The sequence below is a fragment of the Agelaius tricolor genome, unplaced genomic scaffold (genome assembly GCF_023055355.1).
Source record: "Agelaius tricolor isolate 1412-34295 unplaced genomic scaffold, bAgeTri1.0.p SCAF_101, whole genome shotgun sequence".
Taxonomy (NCBI): Eukaryota; Metazoa; Chordata; class Aves; order Passeriformes; family Icteridae; genus Agelaius; species Agelaius tricolor.
In genome coordinates, this window is record NW_027269361.1 from 293,544 (window position 1) to 306,106 (window position 12,563).

The 12,563-nt window shown below is 47.9% G+C and overlaps 1 protein-coding gene across 1 annotated transcript; it reads left to right on the plus strand.

Annotated features, from left to right (window-relative positions):
• Positions 1-4,575: 4,575 nt before the first annotated feature.
• On the plus strand, positions 4,576-12,166 carry HOXC10 (homeobox C10). The gene is made up of 2 exons (XM_071419186.1): positions 4,576-5,818; positions 11,889-12,166. Exons 1-2 carry the CDS (start codon positions 5,212-5,214, stop codon positions 12,164-12,166), a joined length of 885 nt encoding a protein of 294 aa, XP_071275287.1. The 5' UTR covers positions 4,576-5,211.
• Positions 12,167-12,563: the final 397 nt, after the last annotated feature.

Consider the following 12,563-nt stretch of genomic DNA (forward strand, 5'->3'; position numbering starts at 1 on the left):
ATCCGAATAAAACGGGGGAAATTGGAGGGGGAAAACACGAATTTAATGGGATTATTAAAGGCACCCAAAGACATCCCAGAGGAGGGGGAATAAAGGAATCTTGGCCATAAAAATGGGAATAAAACGTGGAAATTGGGAGGGAAATAATTCGGGATAAATTGGGAGGTGGGGAATAAAAAAGGGGGAAAGGGGAGCAGGAAAAGCCAAATTTTAAAATTTTGGGGATTCGTTGACCCAAAATTGGGTTCCGATCTCCAAAGGGAGGGGGAAAAGCCAAATTCCGGGGTTTTTTTAGGGTTTGTTGGGCCAGGAAACCCAGAAATGACCCCAAAAATTGTCCCCAAACCCCGGGGGTGAAGAAATGAAAAATCCTCGGTTTTTAGGATTTCATGGGAAAAAAATGACACAAAATGAGGGCGAGGAAGGGAAAAATCCCCAATTTTTTCTGGTTTATTGGACAAAACCCCTGAATCGGCCCCAAAATTGTCCCCTAACCCCGGGTGAGCGAGGAAGGAAAAAAAATCCCCAATTTTTTCGAGTTTGTTGGCAAAATCCGCCCTGAATTGGCCCAAAAAAGGAAAAAATCCTCATTTTCCCCCTTTTTTCTTTTTGGCCCCAAAAATTCTCCCGCATCTCCAAGGGGACGAGGAAAGGGGGGAAAATTCAATTTTTTTGAGGTTTTTTTAGCCCCAAAATGGCCCAAAAGGCCGGGCTGGAGCCGCCGTGAGCCCGGGCACGGCAGGGGCTGAAATTCCCAGGAAATTGGGCAAAAATGGGGAAAATCCCGAATTTTCCTGCGCTGCCTTTTGGGGCTTTCTGGCCGTTTTTGGGGATTTATTCTCCCCCCGCTCAGGCCGCTGAATTTGATTCCTCTCCCCTCATTAAAACCGAGTTTTAATCGGATTTGGGATTTTTGGGGATTTTCAGCAATTTTCCCTCTCCAGGCCTTTTCCCTCCCTTTTTTCACCCCAAAAATTGAAATTCCCAGGAATTTCCAGCTCGCAGTTTAGGGATAATTTCATTTTTTTGTCATTTATTCGCCACTTCGCGGCCCAGACGCTGATCGGGATCATGAAACGGCCTTAAAACCTTCCAAAAATGGTAAAATCCGCTCAAAAATCCGCTGGAAATGCGGATTTCCCTGGAAAAATTACCTTTTCAGCGCCTTTTTGCCCCATTTTCACACCCGTCTTGGGGGGACTTTCGCTCCAGTTGTTCCTGCGTGGAGGAGAAAATTCCAATTATTTCAATCCAGCAAACCGGGATGAGAGGGTGGAGAAAATGGGGGAAAACTCGGGGATAGAGAGCAAAAAATGGGGGAAAAAATCAATTTATTGTCCAGGCTGACAGCGCGGGGCGAAATTTGGGTGTCCCAAAAATTGGGGAGATTCTGGGGCGGAAAAAATGAAAATAAAAAGCAAAATGTAAATCAAACCGGAGGGGGAAAAATAAAATTAAAAGGGGGAGAAAATGAAAAATAAAAATAAACCAGAGGGGAAAAATAAAGTTAATGGGGGGAAAATTTAAATAAAAAATAAACCAGAGGGAAAAAAATAAAATTAAAAGGAAGAAAATGAAAATAAAAATAAACCAGAGGGGAAAAATAAAATTAAAAGGGGAGGGGAAATGAAAATAAAAATAAACCAGAGGGAAAAATGAAGTTAATGGGGGAAAAATTAAAATAAAAAATAAACCGGCGGGAAAAAAAAAAAAAATTAAAAGGGATTGGAGGGGGGGGGAAAAAAAGCGGAATAAAATGAAATGAAATAAAATAAAATAAAATGAAATAAAATGAAATAAAATAAAATAAGGTAAAATAAAATAAAATAAGGTAAAATAAGGTAAAATAAAATAAAATAAAATAAATAAAATAAAGTAAAATAAAATAAAATAAGGTAAAATAAAATAAAATAAGGTAAAATAAAATAAAATAAATAAAATAATAAAATAAAATAAAATAAAATAAAATAAAATAAAATAAAATAAAATAAAATAAAATAAAATAAAATAAAATAAAATAAACCCCCGGCGCTGCTGGGCTTTAATTTCCTCGCCCATAAACGAAACTTTGGGAAAGAGGCGGCGGAATTTGCCCGGATCCCATAAAAAGCCGCGATTCCCCCCGCGGATCCCCCATTGAGGCCATAAAGCCGCAATTCGCTTTTTTCCCTTTTTTTTTTTTTAATTTTTTGGGTTTTTTTTCCTTGCCGAGGGCACCAAATGGCGCCGGAGCCGCGGGCGATTCCAACGCGCGGCGCTTTTAGGCCCAAACCTCGGGATTTTGGCTCATGGGCTGCGGGAAGGGACCCGGGCAGGGCCTGGGGGAACCTCGGGGAAATCCCTGGGAAATCTCTGGGAAAACTTTCCCAAGAAATTCCCGGAATGCCCCGGGCTTTGCCCTAAACCGTCACAAATCGCCCCAAACGGTCAAGTTCCACTTCTTTTTTTCTCCTCTTTTTTTTCCCCTTTCCCTCCGTTTTATTTTTCCCCTTTGTCCTTCCCTTTATATTCTCATTTTTCCCCTATTTTTTCCCTGTTCTCCCGCGCTTTTTGTTGCTGTATTTTGGGTTTTTTTTCGTGTTTTTTGTGTGTTTTGTGTTTTTTTTTTTAAATGAACGCCGCGTTTTCTTTCTGTTTCCCTTGGAAGTGACTCTGAACCCGCCTCTTTCTCCCCCGTCGTGATCTTGAAATTCCCGGCCTTTTTTCCCCTCTTTTTCCCCCCATTTATTCCTCGTTTTCCCCATCCCCAAACGCTGGAAAAACCAAAATCCGGAACAAGAAATGAAATCAAGTTGGAGGCCACCAAACTCCAAATTCCACCAAACTCCGCCAAAAACTCCAATTCCGGCGCCTTTTGGGGAGTCCGATTTTCGCTGGGAGATGAAAAATTCCCAAAAAATCCAACTTGAGGAGCCTCGGTGGGAACCGCGCTGAGGAAAAAGGGGAGAAAAGCAAAAATCTGGGGGGAAAAAAAGGGAAATTAAATCCATAATTCGCTGCGGGCAAAACAATGAAACCCCGTTTAAAAACTGCAGGGAAAGAATGAAAATTAAATGCGATTAAAATCCGCCCCAATCCGGAGAGTTTCGCTTTAAAAATAAAAATATTTTTGGGTTTTTTCCGAGTGTTTTCGGCTGGATCGGAGAATTCCCGGAGCCAAAGAGGCAGCGGCGCTTGGCGCTCTCCAAATTCCGATTTTTTTCCCCAAATTCCGGCTTTTTTTGCCCCAAAATTCCGGCTTTTTTTTTGCCCCAAATTCCGGCTTTTTTCGCCCCAAATTCCGTTTTTTTCTGCCCCAAATTCCGGCTTTTTGTCCCCCAAATTCCGGCTTTTTTTGCCCCCCTTCTCCAATGGGATTTTTCTTTTTTCCCCTTCCCGCCCGATGCGGTTTTATCCCAGAAATTCCAGACATTGGGGAATGAGGGCGGATAATTAAAAAAAGCTGCTCGGGCAGGGCGAGGGGAGGCGAAGCTGCTGCGCAGCGGGGAAAGGGAGAAGAGAAAAAGAAATAAATTAAAATTCAAAATACACCAGGAAAAAAAGGGAAAAAAACCCGGAATAATGAAAGAAAATTCGGATTTCACCTTTTTTTCCTCCGTCGCGGGAAACCCCTCGGGAAAAACCCAACGCGCACCGAGGAGCTGAGGGAGAAATTGGATTTTTTTGGGGGATTTTCCCCCAAATTTTTCTCTCCCGGCCCCGTTTTTTTTTCCTGAAGGGCCAAACCCGAGCGCGGCCCCCAAAGCGCCCCAGGCCCTGCAGAGCCCGGAATATTCGGAATAAAAATCAAATTTCGGGCGAAATTTGCGGCTCCGAGGGGGAGGAAGGAGCGGCCGGGGGAGGAAGGCGAAGGAGGAAGAGGAGGAGGGGGGGGGGGGCGATAATTAAACCGTAATTAAACCAGAATTAAACCAGAATTAAACCAGAATTAAACCAGAATTAAACCAGAATTAAACGGGGAGGGGGTTTATTTTCGACCGCAAAAAGCGGATTTTCCACCGCTGCAGCGCCGACAGAATGAAAGAACCAAAAACCCAAACAAAACCAGAAATTATAGAAATATGAATAGATATAAAGCAGTACATTATTTTTATTTTTTAACCCAAACTTCCCCGGTTTATCACCGCTATAAAAACGCGCGCGGGGGGCGAATTTCGGCCGGGGATTTATGGGGAAGTGAGGATTTTTTTGCCGATTTTTTGCCGGGTTTTTGCCTCTTTTTTGCCGGGTTTTTCCCCTGTTTTTTTGCCCTTTTTTGCGGGTTTTTTACCGATTTTTTGCCGCTTTTTTTTTGCCGGGTTTTTGCCGGTTTTTCCCCGTTTTTTTTTTTTTGCCGGTTTTTTACCGGTTTTTTTCCCCCACTTTTTTGCCGGGTTTTTTGCGGTTTTTTTGCCGGCTTTTTTGCCGGATTTTTTGCCGGTTTTATTGCCGGCTTTTTGAGGTTTTTTTTCCCGGTTTTTCCCCTTTTTCTTGCCGTGTTTTTTCCCGCTTTTTCCCCGTTTTTTTTTTCCCGGTTTTTGCCGGGTTTCTTTGCCGCTTTTTTCCCCTGTCTTTTCCCCATTTTTTGCCGCTTATTTTCCCGCTTTTTCCCCGCTTTTTTTCCCGGTTTTTCCCCGTTTTTTCCCGCTTTTTTCCCGGGTTTTTTGCGGGATTTTTGCCGCTTTTTTTCCCGTTTTTTTGCCGCTTTTTTGCCGGTTTTTTTGCCGTTTTTTGCGCGGCCGGGCACGGGCAGATGTCGCTGTTGCTCCACGGAGGAGCCGCGGCCGCCGCCGGCGCCACCTTGACCCCCGTGACGCGCGCGGCGCCGTCTGAATCCCCAAGGCCATTTTCAGTCCTTCGGCGCTCATTGGCCTCGCGTCACGTGGGGGGCGCGAAGGGAAAAAAAATAAAAAAAAAAAATTCAAAAAAAATTAAAAAAAAAATAGAGGGGAAAAAATAAAAAAATAAATAAAAAAGAGGCGGGGGTGGCGGCGGGGCGGGGAGGGGGCGAGCGCCATGCGCGGGTAATCACCGCGCTCCGGTTTTTTTTTTTATTTTTTTAATTTTTTTTTTTTTTTCCTCCTCACATCCCTTCCCCTTCTATTTTTTTTTTTTTTTTCCTCCCTCTCTCTCTCTCTCTCTCTCTCTCCTCCTTCCCCCCCTCGCTAAAAAAAAGATGTCAGCCCCTGGCTGGAGTATTCCTGGTTCCTGCCGCCGAGGCTCCGGCCGAAAATGTCCTGTCCGGGGGGCAGCGCGGCCGCCGGCGCCTTCCTGATGGAGCCGCTGGCCCGGCCCGAGCCCTTCGCGCCCGCCGCGGGGCTCTTCCCGCAGCCCGGCGACTTCGCGGCCCTGCGCAGCTGCCAGAAGCGCGACGAGGCCTCGCTGGGCTCCTTCCCGTCCTACCTGGCCCAGCTGGACTCGTGGGCCGAGCCCAAGGGCGCCTTCCGGCCGGAGCCGCTGCCGAGCTGCGCCTTCCCCGGCGTCAAGGAGGAGAGCGGCTGCTGCCTGTTCGCCGAGAAGCGGCCCCGCAGCGCCGCCTTCGCCGCCCAGCCCTGCCCGGGCCGGCCCGAGGGCAGCGCGGCCGCCTTCTACCCCTACGCCGAGCTCCAGGAGGGCCCCGAGGCCGCCGAGCTCCGGCCCGGGCTCCGCGGGGAGCGCCTGGAGGCCGCCCCGGCCCCCGCGGCCGAGCGCGGAGCGGCCCCGGCCCCGCCGGGCGCGGAGCAGCCGCGGGGCGAAGTCAAAGCCGAAAAGGCCAAAGCGGGCGCGGGGCAGGCGGAGAAGGAGCCGGGCAAGAGCGCGGACGGCGGCAGCAGCGAGAATTCCGACAGCGAGGCGAAAGGTAAGGCAGGAGGGGAAAATAAATTAATTAATAAAATGAAATGAAATCAGCCGGCGTTCGGCCCCCGCGCCGGCGGTGAAGGGGTTAAACCCGGGCCGGACCGCGCTCGCTGCTCCCCCGCGGAAATTGGGGTAAAAACGATCCGGATGGGGCAAAAAAACACCCAAAAAAACCAAATAAATAAATTTATATTCGGCTTCAAGCGGCTGTGCTTGGAAATAGAAATATTAAAATATTGAAATATTAAAATATTAAAATATTAAAATATTAAAATATTTGTGCGTTTGGGGGTGAGAGGGGAGAAAGGGGAGCAGAGAGCGCGGGGTGCGGGAAAAGGATGGAAAATGGGGTTTGGGGGGAAATTCGGTGTTCGGTGCGGGAAAAGGATGGAAATTTGGTGTTTTGTGTGGAAAAAAGGATGGAAATTTGGTGTTCGGTGCGGAAAAAAGATGGAAATTTGGTGTTCGGTGCAAAAAAAAGATGAAAATTCGGTGTTTGGTGCATAAAAATGATGGAAATTCGGTGTTTGGTGCATAAAAATGATGGAAATTGTTTGGTGTTCGGTGCAAAAGAAAAGGATAGAAATTTGGTGTTCGGTGCAGAGAAAGGATGGAATTTTGGTGTTCGGTACAAAAAAATGATGGAAATTTGGTGTTTTGTGCGGAAAAAAAGGATGGAAATTGTTTGGTGTTTGGTGCCAGAAAGAGGACGGAAAATCGGATTTTGGTCTCAGCAAAAAGGCTGGAAAAGGGAGTTTGGTGTCAGAAAAAAGGACGGAGATTTTGTGTTCGGTTGTCTGAAAAAGGATGAAAAAATCGGAGTTTGGTGCAGAGAAAAGGATGGAATTTTGGTGTTCGGTGCGGAGAAAAGGATGGAAATTTGGTGTTTTGTGCATAAAAAGGATGGAAATTCGGAGTTTGGTGCAGAAAAAAGGATGGAATTTTGGTGTTCGGTGCGGAGAAAAAGGATGGAATTTTGGTATTTGGTACAAAAAAAAGATGGAAATTTGGTGTTTTGTGCATAAAAAGGATGGAATTTTGGTGTTTGGTGCATAAAAAGGATGGAATTTTGGTGTTTGGTCCAGAGAAAAGGATGGGATTTTGGTGTTTGGTGCAGGAAAAAGGACGGAAATTCGGATTTTTGTGGCCTTTGCTTTGGCACCGCGGGGGTTTTGGGGGGTTCTGGGCTCGTTGCGATTTTCCAGGGGGGCGAACCCCCCGATTTTCGCCCCTTTTTTTTCCCATTTCTTTTCCATTTTTTCCCCATTTCCGCGCGCGGGGCGAGGGTTGGATTCCTCCGGCGGCGGTCAAAGAGAGAGCGCGAGAAAAAACGAGAAAGAATTAAAATGAAATTAATAATAATAATAATTTTTTAAAAAGCAAATAAAATAAAGAAAAGAAGAAAATAAAGAGTCTCGGAGCGGGGATTGCGGCTCCTCCCGGGGCTGGGAAGAGGCTCGGCGAGAGGGGGAGAGCAGAAAATCTTTTTCCAATTGAGTTTTTCCGTTTGTCTCCCCCCGTCTCTGCCGTGCCGAGCAGATGTGCCGGGGCTGGGCCTTTCCCCGGGCCCAGAGGCGCCGCCGAGGCCGAAATTTGGGATATTCGGGGTCCGGGGCCCCCCTTGAACCCCAAACCCGGCGGATTCAGCCCGTGGGAAGGACGGGGTTGGATTTTCTGGGGGAAAAACCCCAAAAATGTCAAAAAAATCCCGCTGGGATCGGAGCCCGGCTTTGCCTGCGCTGAGGGGACCCAAACGCCCCAAAATCCCGGCCCCGGCCAAAACTGCCCCGCCAAAATCGGCCCCGGAGCGAGCAAAACCCCAAAATTCTCCTTTTTTCCCCCCCTCCTCTTTTATTTTGAATAATTCCCATTTTTGGCTTGGCACCGGGACGGGGAAATGATTTTATCTGAGGGCTGAGCTGCGATTACACCCAAAAAACCCCGGAAAATGGGGAAAAAAACCAATAAAAAACCAAGAAAAAAAAGCACCAAAACAAAGGGGAAAAAAAAGCAAAGTCAAGGTTATCAAAACCCCGCAAAGCGAATCCGCACAAAAGCGCCGGGAGAGGATTCGGTGCGAGATAACCCAAAAATAAAAAGGTTTTTTTGGTTTTTTTTGGTTGTTATTTTGGGCTGGATTTGAGCTGTGGGCGGAAAGAACGGGGACAAAAAAATAAATAAAAATAAAGATTAAAAAAGGGGATTATATAAAAATACAGAAATAAAAATCAAAAGGGATTTCTGGGCTCGGGTGTCGGGGATGCGCCGGGCTGGGCACATTTGGGATTTTTTGGGGTCGCTGTGCCCAAAATTCGCTTTGGGGCGGATTCGGGCGATTTCTGTTCCTAAAAACCTCCCCAAGCTGCGGTTTTGTTCCTGTCGAGGTCATTTTATCTTTATTTCTTTAATAAAAACCCCATTTCTGGTGGAATTTTAACGTTTGGGGGCACCCGAGGTCCCGAAGGGCGAACCCCGAATTTCCACGGAATTTCCCCAAAACTGGGCCCGAGGATTTGCTGCGATTTTCTCGGATTTCCCCCAAATTCGGGGTCGCTCGGGTTTTCCTTCCTCGTGACCCAAATTCCTCCGGTGTTCATTCAGGGGCCGCGGAATTTTCCCCAAATTCCCCCGATTTGCCCCAATTCGTGCCCTGGCCGAGCAGGGGAAAAGCTGCGAAAATTCAACGATTTCACCCCAAAACGGCCCCGAACCGCGCCGGGAAAGGATTTGGGGTTTTGGGGGTGATCCGGGGGAGCCCCAAATTCATCGGTGCCCGCGGGGGTTTTTAATTAGCGGCCGTTAATTAGCGGGGGAGGCGGGAGATTTTCACCCCGCGCTCCGACCCCGATTTATTCCATAAATCCCCTTTTATTTTACCCCCGAAATCTGATTTATGTCCCCCAAACCCCGCCTTGTGCACCCCAAATTCCCCATTTCTCTCCCCCAAACCCGATTCTTTTCCCCCCCAAAAAATCCCATTTCCCTCCCCAAATTCCGATTTATCCCCTCCAAACTCGATTCTCCTCCCCAAAATCCCGATTCTCTCCCCAAAACCCAGATTCTCTCCCCAAAATCCCGATTCTCTCCCCAAACCCCGATTTTTCTGCCCTAAACTCGGCTCTTTCACCCCAAATCCCGATTCCCCTCCCCAACCCCATTTTGTCTCCTCCAAACTCGAGGTTTCTTCCCCAAAACCCCATTTCCTTCCCCAAACTCAATCATTTCCCCCCAAACACCGTTCCCCTCCCAAAATTCCGTTTTTTTCTCCTCCAAACCCAATTTATCCCCCCCAAAATCTGATTTATCTGTCCAAAACTCGATTTATCTCCCCAAAACCCGGTTTATCTCCTCCAAAACCGATTCTTCTCCTCAAAACCCCATTTTTTCCCCCCAAAACCCGCGTTATCTCCCCAAAAATCTGATTTATCTCCCCAAAATCCCATTTTTCCCCCCAAAAATCTGAATTATCTCCCCAAAATCTGATTTATCTCCCCAAAATCTGATTATCTCCCCAAAAATCTGATTTATCTCCCCAAAAATCTGATTTATCTCCCCAAATTCTGATTTATCTCCCCAATCCCGGTCTCTTTTTCAACCCCCGGCTCCCCCAAACGCCTCCATTTAAACCCGAGTTTAGGGCCGAATAAATCTTTATTTCACCCCGAATAAACCTCGATTTAAACTCGATTTCCAACCGAATAAAACCTTTATTTAAACCTGATTTTCGAGCCGGGGAAAATCCCATAATTTAAACCCGATTTTGGGGGCGAATAAACAAATTTTTTCCCCCGACTTTCGAGCCGGAACCCCCCGTTATTCAAACCCCGTTTTCGTGCCGAATAAACCTTTATAAAAACCCCATTTTCGGGCCTAATAAAACTTTATTTAAACTCGGCTTTCGAGCCCGGAAAAACCTTTATTTCACCTTGATTTTCGTGCGGCCAAAGTCTGATTTTAACGCGAATTTTCGGTCCAGGAAAAGCCGTTATTTAATCCCGATTTCGGACCCTCGCAGGGCCAGGTTTTTATGCCGGAAAAAGCTTTATTTAAACCCGATTTTCATGCCGAATAAACCTTGATTTATACTCGATTTTCTCGCGGAAAAAACCCTTCTATAAACCCGATTTTCGGGCCTAATTCAGCCCCTGTTTCTGTGCGATAAAACCCTCGTATAAACCCCATTTCCAGGCGGATAAACCCCTCCTATAAACCCCATTTTCTCGCCGAGAAAAAACCCAAAAACCTCCATTTTCTCATAGAAAAAAAAACCCAAAAACCAAATAACTCAATTTTCTCACGGAAACCCCCCATTTAACCCCATTTTCTGGCGGAAATAACCCCATTTTCTCACGGAAATCCTCCCAAATAACCCAATTTTCTCACGGAAAAAAACCCTATTCAACCAAATTTTCTCGCGGAAGTGGAAAAAACCATATGAGCCCATTTTCTTGTGGAAAAAAAACCCATTTAACCCCATTTTCTCACGTTAAAAACCCCCCTTATTTAACCCCGATTTTCGGGCCTAATTCAAGCCCTATTCCCACGCGTTGAAATCTTTGTATAAACCAATTGTTTTTTTTCAAGGAAAAACCCTCATTTCACCCCATTTTCTGGGGGCAAACCCCCATTTTCCAACGGGGAAAAAAAAAGAAACCATTTAACCCCATTTTGTCTCGGAGAAAAACCCATTTAACCCAATTTTCTCGTGGCAAACCCCCCCATTTTCTCTGGGAACCCCCCATTTTCTCTGGAAACCCCCATTTTCTCTGGGAACCCCCCATTTTCTCTGGAAACCCCCATTTTCTTTGGGAATCCCCCACTTTCTCCGTGAGCCCCCATTTTCTTTGGGAGCCCCCCACTTTCTCTCGGAGAGAAAAACCCCAAAACCCCATTTTCTCTGGGATAACCCCCACTTCCTCCGGGACCCCCATTTTCTCCCGGGACCCCCATTTTCTCTGTAATCCCCCACTTTCTCCGTGAGCCCCCATTTTCTCCGGATCCCCCCCCATTTCTCCGGGACCCCCATTTTCTCCATGAGCCCCCCGCTCTCTCCGTGAGCCCCCATTTTCTCTGGAATCCCCCACTCTCTCCGTGAGCCCCCATTTTCTCTGTAATCCCCCATTTCCCCGGATCCCCCCCATTTTCTCCGTGAGCCCCCGCTCTCTCCGTGAGCCCCCGCTCTCTCCGTGAGCCCCCATTTTCCCCGGATCCCCCCATTTTCTCCAGATGCCCCCATATTCTCGGATAACCCCCATTTTCTCCCGATCCCCCGCTCTCTCCGTGAGCCCCCATTTTCTCTGTAATCCCCCATTTCCCCGGATCCCCCCATCTCTCCGGATCCCCCCATTTCCCCGGATCCCCCGCTCTCTCCGTGAGCCCCCATTTTCCCCGGATTCCCCCATATTCTCGGATCCCCCCATTTTCCCCGGATCCCCTCATTTTCTCCGTGAGCCCCCGCTCTCTCCGTGAGCCCCCATTTTCCCCGGATTCCCCCATATTCTCGGATCCCCCCATTTTCTCCGGATCCCCCCACTCTCTCCGTGAGCCCCCATTTTCTCCGGATCCCCCCATATTCCCGGACCCCCCATGTCTCGGGATCCCCGCTCTCTCCATGAGCCCCCATATTCTCGGATCCCTCGCTCTCTCCGTGAGCCCCCATATTCCCGGATCCCCCATTTCTCCATGAACCCCCACTGTCTCCATGAGCCCCCATATTCCCGGACCCCCCATTTCTCTGGGATCCCCGCTCTCTCCGTGAGCCCCCAGTCTCTCCATGAGCCCCCATATTCCCGGACCCCCCATGTCTCGGGATCCCGCTCTCTCCGTGAGCCCCCATATTCCCGGATAACCCCCATTTTCTCTGTAATCCCCCATATTCCCGGATCCCCCATGTCTCGGGTCCCCGCTCTCTCCATGAGCCCCCATATTCCCGGACCCCCCATATTCTCGGATAACCCCCACTGTCTCCATGAGCCCCCATCTCCCCGGACCCCCGTATTCTCGGGTCCCCGCTGTCTCCGCGCCCGCGGGCGCTGCCGGTGCGCGGCTGACGCCGCTGTTGTCTTTGGCAGAGGAGGCGGCGGCGGCGGGCGCGGGCGGGACGTGGCTGACGGCGCGCAGCGGGCGCAAGAAGCGCTGCCCCTACACCAAGCACCAGACGCTGGAGCTGGAGAAGGAGTTCCTGTTCAACATGTACCTGACCCGCGAGCGCCGCCTGGAGATCAGCCGCAGCATCGCGCTCACCGACCGCCAGGTCAAGATCTGGTTCCAGAACCGCCGCATGAAGCTCAAGAAGATGAACCGCGAGAGCCGCGTGCGCCAGCTCAGCGCCGGCTTCAGCTTCAGCTGAGCGCCGCGGCCGCCTCCGCGCAACCCGCCCGCCAGCCCGGCCCCTCCGCCATGCCTTCCTCCGCCCCGCTTTGAATTTTTATTTTATTCTAATTTTTTTGGGGTTTTTTTTTTGCTGTTTGTTCTGTATTTTGTTGTTATTTTATTGGTTTGTTTCCTTATTTTATTCTCTTATTTTATTGGTTTATTTCCTTATTTTATTCTCTTATTTTATTGGTTTATTTTCTTATTTTATTCTCTTATTTCTTTATTGTTTTCTCTTATTTTATTCTCTTATTTTCCTATTTTATTTTCTTATTTTATTCTGTGATTTTATTGTTTTATTTTCTTATTTTATTCTCTTATTTTCCTATTTTATTCTCTTATTTTATTCTCTTATTTTCCTATTTTATTCTCTT